Raw genomic sequence first — 9,747 nt, forward strand, 5'->3', positions numbered from 1 at the left:
CTTCAACAACAACAACACTGACACTTCATGATTTTACAATTATGACATTACATAATGTCTTGTTTAATTTGTAATAGCCAAAGTGACTTCTTAACTTCTCCATTTCCTCCACAATGTTGGATACACTGGTCACTACAAAGCCTAAGATACGAATTACAAAACAAATGAAGAAATTAAAACTCTGTTGGCAAGCTTCGAATCCGCACCCGACGTAACAGAATTAAGTGACATCAGGGGCGTTCCTAGACATTTTGGGGCCCGGGGGGCACAGTCCTATTTGGGGCCCCTCTTATGGGGTGGGAGGCGAGCAAAGCGAGCCAAAGCAGCGGGGGGGGGGTTCGGGGGAGAATTTTTTTTTAGAATATGAGCAATTGTAGGATCATTTTAAAGGCACTTGTAAATGCAAATTTCAGCAATTTAGCTTGTCCCTGTCACAGCAGCAATGGTTAAATTTCTTATTTTGGGAGCTCCCCTCACTTTGGGGCCCGGGAGGCGATTTCAAACAGCCGCCCCCTCACGAACGCCACTGAGTGACACGCGTATCCATGAAGCATGAAGAAAACGAGAAGTTGTCATTGCGGCTATTACAAGTACACACACACACACACACACACACACACACACACACACACACACACACACACACACACACACACACACAAAATTTTAAATGTTAGAATTATATTCTTCCCAAACAGCTATAATCCAACAGCGGAATTAGAACATTTAAGACACATTACGACGGCTGGAAAAACCCTGCTTTTCTAACTTATTCAAGGACTTTCCCCAAGACAAAAATGGCAAACAGTTCTCATAAGTCTAGTTTGGGTAATAAGTAATGTTTCTGGCCGACTTCTAGCACGGACTTACAATCCACGAACCTGAATGGGAATCGTGATGTTCTCGGCACGATCCTGACATGAGAAAGCAACCGTCTTCAACAGTTATCATGAGGCAACATTTCATGAGCCTAAAATTCTCTCCTTGTCGACACACTGTAGATATACTGTATACATAAATGTATATATATACAGTATGTATATATATATAACCCATACATACACATATATAAATAAGAATTATCTGCATTAAATGGTTGTCTTATTTTCATGTAAAGTAGCAAAGACCGCCAGCGAAAATCTTACAAATGAAATGGTCCTAAACGTTGAGCTACAACTGAATCTGAGCAATCAAGAGTTTTTCAAACAGGAGCGTTATTGCTGCCTTCCCTTGAGCCGCCCTGGTAACCTATCAGTCATGGGCTAAAGTGGCAATGAGTGCTCTTGTAGTCACGGTAACTTTCCCTAAAAATTACTGAAGGATGTTTCCGACGGAATTACTGAGGCAAAATCCGTTCCCTGAATGTTACAATCGAGCCGCTTCCGCCATTAGGCTGACAGTAAAACTATTCTTAGTGTGCTCATCAGTGTTATATACAGTACATCACGATATTGGCTCAGTATATTATGTTGTTTCTTATCCATTTCCATCACATGTAGCCTAAACAGAGGTGAATACCTTATGGAAAGAGATTCAAAACTACTTTCCACATTAATTTCTATGAATTGCCTCCCTCAATTCATCAACATGACGTAGCCACACAACCGAGCCGTACCTCTAGACTCCCGAATGGCTGGCAATAAAGTTAGAGGAGCTGGACGGCTGGAAGATGTCTTCCAGTGATGATGCAGTATTGTCACAGGGATGGGGGTAAACAGGAAGGGGTGGTTTAAAGGTATGTGCCGGGGAGGGAGGGAGAGATGGATAGGGTCGTTGACCTGGGTCTAACTTAAAGGGATGCTGCATTTATGGAGTGAGAATATCTGAGGTACAGTTCAACTAAGGATTACCTCATCGAGGTACTCCTGATAATCATATTTTGACAGTACAGCACACAGTTTGACGTGTCTTAATTTTCCTTCTTTCAACTCACATACACACACTCTCTCTCTCTCTTTATATATATGTACATCCCAGCTGCGAAAGTGACAGTCCACTAATAAATCTGTACCCATTTCACTGCCCGCGTCAACAAACCCATGCAAGATTTTCAGCCATCAATGACGTTCCTTCCTCGACCCAGCAGTAAACGCGGGTTCACTTTATCGTGAGCCTTTAGACAACGCAAGAGATATTTCATACATTTCACAAATTCTCTCGATTTATTTCTTCATTTATTTTCTTTTATGAATATCGTTTGACGGATACGTACTGTCGTAAAAAGGAAAAAAAGGAAAAGTTACGACACCAATTGCATAAGCCTACCATACCACATCAAAAACTCGTCGTCTCAGGATATTCTCAAATGAATCTCTCATGACGACGTAAATGGTTATAAGACGCATCTTAGGACCAAGTAAACGGTCAAGCTCTGCGCATTTTCTATATAACAGCTCTTCGTCGCAAGCTGAACTATTCTTTTCGCTAATTACAGTACAAATATAAATATATATAGCTTATTTGCAATAAGGTCCATACTGGTTGACATGGCCTTGGCATGGGTGACCACCAATGGTACCATAATATTTAAAGTTTATCTAAATGTATGATACTCACTAAGCATCATGAGACCAAAGATTAAATAAACTGACATTTTTTTCCTAAAGACGAAGTCTCGCAAAAAAAAAAACCGACATTAAAAAGTTTATTAAAATCCAGGAAAAAAGAGAGTATGTGTCTTTCCAAATAATAACATGAACCCTAATATCCATCTTCTAATTTTAGATCTCCGTGTTTAATCTTTAAAACACGAGCTTGGGTTTAAGCCCTAATCAGAGTTTCCTAAAATGCACAACAGCTAGTTTTGCCCATCCCTTTTCGAATGTACCAACACAGGCCTCATTGCTAATGAATGGGTTTGTGGAGACTTTTCCCTTTACAAAATACAGGATGTCGTTGTATATAAAGTTGTGTCAACATTTTAAATATGCAACTATTTTAAGGGCATGCACCATCGGTGTGTCAAAACAATAACCGTTTAGAGATAATGGCTGAATACATTTTTCAAGTCTTCTTCTTCAAGAGTACAATGCAACAAATGCTAGTCAGCGTAATATTACTCTTACAGCATCAGTACTAACATCGTATGCTAAATTTGAAGATCTGCCAGTACACTATATCTGGTTTCATACTGTCATGATACAACTGCAAAAATTTTTACGTAAATAACGACTGTCCAGCACAAATAAAATAAGGAAAAAAACTCTCCCAGTCTGCCGGTACATTTTATCGGGGTTTCAATTCTGGGCTTGACAGAAATGTTGTATCCACAACACATGCACAGTTGACAAGACGGAATTTCTAATATTACTTTACTCATTCAGTAATCGTGTAAATACAATTCCTAACTACATGTATCAACTACAACACAATTACAATTCACATCAGGAAAATGGCTGTGAAAGTTCTGTACAAGAACTCTTATCCAGAAACAAATTCCTTAACCGGCCAGCGGGCCCCTCCTTCGACACGTACCACAGGCTTCCACAGTCCACGCCACACAGCAGACTTCCACGCATCGACCGGATACTCCCGCATACTCGAAACATTGAGAGGCGCAACCCTCCATCACAACAAAATCTAATGAATGACGTGGATAACTCTCGAATGCAATGCGTGTCACAACACGACACTAAAAATAGTCATTTCATGCAATACCGAAGAACGAACAGTAAACAAACACGAGTACTTACCACAGGGAATATAATGATTTCCGAACAATTCTTCTTGTAACAGACTCGTTTCAACATCTGTCATTATCTCCATAGTCATATCAAAGTCACAGTCAGGTTCGCTTTTCACGTACATTTTGATTTATTGTCAAAGATGACAATTACGAAACAAAAAGGCACAATCTCTGTAGAGTACGTCTTGCACCCGACGTTTCTACACTACAACTGTCAAACTGGGAACAGTGTCGCCATCTACATGGGGAAGACCAAACCTTTGCAAAGGGGAGGAACGAGGAGAGGGCTTTCTCGTGACGTCACTCTTGTCAGCAAATTGTAGCGTTTTCATGCTGTATTTAATCCTAAGTTGATTGCCACTCACCGCATTCGTCCTATGTCTTTTTATTCCCATCCCAGAAAAATAAGGTAAATGTCTTAATATCTTGAAGTGTGATTTCATAAAATTCGGTCTGTCGGCAATAAAACACTGCAAATTAAAGCATTGATATAGTAGTGGGTGTTGAAACAGTTAAATGATTTAGATAGCCTACTTCCGAGATAGCTGAAATGACTCCTTTTATACTTTCTTTTGCATTCTGAGAGAGGGTAGGTTGGAAGACGGAGTTGGATTCTTTGTTTTCAGCAGTTATTTTGATCATAAAATTATTCAGAAAACTCTGGTAACTAGTTTTGATATTAGTGAAGCTTCAAATACTTAGATCAGAGAATTTCATTTATTATTGCTTTCAGACCTTTATGGCAAAAAATAAACGTTTGTATGGAGGAATTTAAGATAGTTCTGAAAATGGCTGGCATGGCTGCCACAAGTCTGTTTTCGTTGAGACATATTGGATGGATGACCCGGGAAGTCATAATGCGCTCGTCTCTGATGAGTTATGGGAGTCACATTGATTGGTTAATAAAGTTTATTTGCGCAACAACTTTGACTGGGCGCGCAGCAGATCTTGTTTCAAGAAACATGGTAAATTAAATTGTTTCAGCTCTAGTGTTTAGAAGTACACCGTCTCCAATACAAAAGTTCAAAATTTTAATAGCGGTAATAATATTCAATGTGATAAAGAAAATAACTTGTAGGATCCTATCGAATTTTCTGTGCATGTCTTTATTAATTATGTGAGCCAGTAAATAAATGAAGATATGAATATTCCTTGTGATCATGGTAACCTAGAACTATTATTAAGAGGAGAATAGAAATTAATATTATAATACGTACCGCCGCGCTGATGGAGGAACGCGTGAGCGTTAAGGACTCACCTTGGTTCAATGGTGAGACTTGAAGGTTAAAGAGGAAAAAAAGACGTAAGAGGACAAATGGCAGAGGTTAAAGGCTGAAGCTTATGTGAGGAATATAGAACAGCAAAAAACCTTTAGAATTACTTAGTAATAGGGAGGAAACCCGCATTCAATAACCAGAAAATCTGAAAAGCAAAAATGGACATGAATAAACTATACAGACTTCTTGCTCACCCAAGGTATCAGTGATCGAGAGTTGTCCGTTAGTTTTCGGATTTTTTTAAAGAAAAAATTGAGATAGGTACTGAACCTGAAACGAATGAACGACCATTGTGATTTAATAGTGTAAATGACGATGATGTTACTATGATTATGAAAAAAGCAAAAAACAAACAAACTGTGAAATTTACCCGCTGCCAGTATCTAAATTTGTTGAAGTGGAAAATAGTTTATGCCTTACCGATGTAACGGTGAAAGTTATAAATACCAGTATCTCTGAGTGCAAGTTTCCTACATCTGAAAAAGTGGTTATTATTAAATCTGTTTTGAAAGATGCATTAGATTATCAAATTTTTCAGTTAATACAGGCTCGTTTCAAAACTCGTATATGTCCAAAATTTAAAAAAAAAATTTATTCTTGAACGCCTAATTATTCAACTGGAATGGGTACATGTTTTGCCAGAAAGTCAGTCATTTTGTATAAATTTATATTTAACCTGAATGCTGTATTCTTTGTTATGTCTGATCTACTTGAGGGGCTGGATGAAGGCAAATGTCAAGTGTCGGTCTTACTCGATCTTAGCGTGGCTTTTGATACAGTTGTACATGAACTTCTAAATGGAATTACTGAAGGACCCTTAGTATTTTAAAGACTACCTCTGTGTCAGAAAATACTGCGCACAGACTTGAAACCGATATTAATCTTATGGAAACTTGAGAAAAGAAGTGCCCCAAAGAAGTGAATTAGATTCAACATTTTGCATTTACACGATAGAATTTATAGCTATCTTTTTCATTTCCTTTATTAGCCTCTCTTGTTTCTCGTATGTCTATGATTATCTTTTCGTTTCTTTTTTCCTCTATTTAGGTTACTGTTTATATTCTGCAGCTTTCCATTGACTATCCTTGACTTCACAGAAGATGCTCCTATATATCCTCTCGTAAAACTTGGAAAGCTTCGCTGCTGATATCTGATTTAGCAGCCAGGTTCGGCCATCAGTCAATGAAGCGACCTATGGTCATGTGCCTTTATGCCAGCAGAATTGCCTGTCACTAGTTTTGCATCCGCAAGCTCGGTCAACTTCCTGTCACTGCTTCTGCCTGCATGCCCGATCAAAACAGGTTAGTTTCTGGGAATAAAGTTAATCTTGCTCTGGACTCGCGTGTGTCTATTTCCCATTCACTGATGACCACTAGGAATGACCAGCGGAACAGCATGGTTACTGGCTAAATCCCCTGGCGATTAACGGGCCCATTATGGCCATACCCTACCTCAAAAAACAAAAAAGACACTAACTAATGAATACGAATCAGTACGGTGCTTGTTCTGACTTCACTTTCCCTCGAGAGCTCAAGTTTATCATCCATGGACTGGTAGACCCAGCGTGGTATTCACGTAAATTCCCGGCAATTTGTAGACTCAGGTACTACCATTCTCCACTGCTAATGAAGCCGTTAATGGACTAATTGCGGTGCCCACAGTTTTGACTTCCTCCCGCACGGACGTGGAAACGAACGTTATGCCAGAACGGGCTCTTGCTAACAGAGCAGCCCAAAAAATTTCCTGGTTTGCTCCTGCGTGGGGATGGAAAACTAGTGACAGGTAACTTAAGTGATATACGAGCGAGAGACCACAGGGACACTTCATGGTTGACTGCCAAAGCTGGTGGCTAAACCAGATTTCTGCAGTAACGCTTTTGAAATTTTCTATGAACTTTTTTGTGGACCTAGAATTTTCCTACAGACCCATTTTCACTCATTCGTAACGTTTCATTTTCTGATTCTGTCAAATTCACATTGTTGAAGCTCTATTGTATTATAAAGGAAAGGAACGCACAGGAACTCAGAATAAGACTAATTTACTCCCAGAAAGTCATATCTCTCATTAGGCATTATGGACAAAGAAGGCAGTGTAGTTAAATCTATGATTATGTAGGGAAGCTTTGTGAATGGCTTCCGAAGCTGGCGGCTGAGTCCGAAGTTGGCAGCGAAGCTTGCAAGCTATGTATGCCTGCCCCCTCCCTCAAAAAAATTATTCACACCTTTTCTACCCCACTAAGTCGTTCATCAAAGATGACATGGTTCTAAGGATTTGTTACAATATGTCATTCATGACATTTTAAAGACAACTTGAATTGTAACAAAATATGCAACTCTTCCACATCCTTGTCAGGAAGGCCTCTTTCAGGATGGTAATATGTTACTAGTAGCTATAGAACTGAATGTTGTAAAAATGAAACAGAATTTTACATTTGCATCCGCGGATACAAGACTTAAGATGTGCAACCACTCCACATCCTTAATAGGTAGATGCCTTTCAGGACGCTGATAAAATATTAGATTGCTATTTACAAAAAGTGATTTGGTTCTAGTTCGGGTTTTTGTGGAAATCGGACTTGGTGTCTGGTCTTGGATTGGGTGACGAGGGACATAAAAAGGGACTCAAGTCCCTCCCATTCTGCCGTTGCCATCGTGTTCCCCAGTGGGGTGTTGAGCATGTCGAGAGCCCGTTGGGTGTTGGCACGTGGTGGCAGGGAGAAGTCGGTTATCAAGACTGTGTAGGTCCTCATACGAGATTCTCACGCCCTGAGTATTGGGCTAATGGGCGATTCGTGAGAACAGGATGTCTGAGATCGACTGTAATGCGTAGTCTACCTTCTTTGCGGATCGATCTGATAATGTTGTGCGGATGGAATTGTACCTTTTCCCTTCAGAACCAGACAGACGGTTCTGTGGTTGAGATGTAGGTAGATAGAGGTTGGCAGCAATTACGTTCAGTTGTTAGTTCGCGTACATCCTCTGTGTTTTTCCTTACAAATATTTTTACACTGAAATTTAGTTTTATATGTCCATAGGGACGACCTGGGACTCGCAAGGGAGTGCCAGATCAGAACCTGAGTGCCGTGTTGAGTAAATTAGTGGCATTTTGTCGTGGTAGGTACAGCTGTACTGAGCCTGTTCATCTCTTGGGCTTTGCGAAAACGCTATGCTGGGTCTATCGAGTTAATGTAGGAGAACCTTGCGATCTTGATGGAGAGTAGAACCAGAATCTAACCACAGTATGTAGTCCGTTAGTGGCCTCTTTTTAGTGGCAGAGCATGGTGGTCCTGAGTCCGTTAATCGGCAAAGTATTTATGGGATAATCATGCTGCTCTGCTTGTCCAAAAGGTCACCGTTGTAAAGAAAAGGGACAATCAGAATAAGACTGATTAGTTCTCAGAACCTGATGTCTTTGGACCGGGCATTGTGGACGGAAAAACGAAAGGCAAATCCGTTACTGCTTGGGGTTAGTTTCGTGAAGGGTTGCCTAAGCAGGCAGCAGCTGGGCCAGATTACAGCAGCAAAGCTTGCATAGCTTTACATTATGTCTGTGTTAGATTTGCTAGTTTTTTTTTTTTTTTTTTTGGGGGGCCTTTTTCAAGCATTTCTCTTTTGTGTTTTTAATATATTCATTTTACTATCTAGTTCAGTTCCTCAATCGGTTCTTTTTTCAACAGCGCTGATTCCTTCTGTGTGTTCTGGTTTGTCTTTCATATCATGTATCAAAATGGTAATTTTTTCTTTATATCCACATGCCTTTTCTGCTTTTTAAAAGGTATAGAATGTGTTCTGCACCCTCTACATTTATTGCCATCGCCTGGGCGTCCCTAGTAAAGAATAGTCCATATATTTTACCAACTCGTTTCTAAAGCCTTTTCCTTCCTTTCCTATTCTTTTTTTTTTTTGTCAAATATGTTTAAGATCCTGTGCATCCTTGTTTTATTTCCCTTGTAACCCCCATTTCTTACTCCATACCCTTCCCTAAGTCACCCTTGTAATTGCGTCTACGACTTTCAGGTAAATTCTGCATTCTCTCATGAGTTCTACTTAGACTTCCCTTTTTACAGAGTCTAAGGTTTTACTAACATCTATACCAGGTAGGCCTACTGTTAGGGGCTTTCTCCTTCCACGACCTTCTTCTATACGGTGTTGTATGATAAAGATGTTGTCTTCCATTGCCTCCCTCTCTGAAACCCTGCTTGGCTCTCTTCGTTTGCTCTAAAGTTTCTGAAAACCCAATGTCATTATCATGCTAATCCTATTCAATATATTTAACAGTGTCATTGGTCTTAGATTTTTTGTCACTCTTTTAACTTCCTCCAGTTTCCTGGTTTTCCTTCGGCTTCTATATCATTTTGGTAACATCTTAACAATCTCAGTAGGCCCCAGTCTTCTTTAACGTTTCACAGAATTAGGTTTCAGTTTATCTAGGCCTGCTGCTTTCTTTATTTTCAGTCCTGTTAGGCAGTTTTTAATCTTATCTAACGTGATTATTTATGTAACTATGGACATTAATTTCTTAGTTTTCTGGGACAGATCATGGTTATTTCTTAATATTTCCAGAATGTCATATTTATCTAGTTTTATATAATCACGCATTTCTACCCACGTACTTCCATATCTATCTTCTTTTTTCGTTCCTTCTTCTTCTTCGTTTAACGTGCTTGAAAACATAAATTCTATTCTTATGTTTGCTGTATATAGTTCTCCAACATTTGACTAATTCTTCTTTGGCTTCTATTTCACTCAGTTTTATCCCTTGTTCATTATAGAGGAAGTAATTTCT

The 9,747-nt window shown here is 39.4% G+C and overlaps 1 protein-coding gene across 2 annotated transcripts in view; it reads right to left on the reverse strand.

The window, feature by feature from the left end:
* Window positions 1-4,215, reverse strand: part of Atf6 (bZIP_ATF6 domain-containing protein ATf6) — a 94,396-nt gene extending 90,181 nt beyond the window's left edge. Inside the window, exon 1 of one of the 2 annotated variants that reach the window (XM_067119382.1) lies at window positions 3,693-4,215. In XM_067119382.1, coding sequence (XP_066975483.1) covers window positions 3,693-3,807 — 115 coding nt within the window. In that variant the 5' untranslated portion in view covers window positions 3,808-4,215. The remainder of the gene's footprint in view (window positions 1-3,692) is intronic. The other variant, XM_067119385.1, reaches the window with a different exon arrangement.
* Between the last annotated feature and the right edge of the window lie 5,532 nt (window positions 4,216-9,747).

This window comes from Macrobrachium rosenbergii, chromosome 17, assembly GCF_040412425.1.
Source record: "Macrobrachium rosenbergii isolate ZJJX-2024 chromosome 17, ASM4041242v1, whole genome shotgun sequence".
NCBI lineage: Eukaryota > Metazoa > Arthropoda > Malacostraca > Decapoda > Palaemonidae > Macrobrachium > Macrobrachium rosenbergii.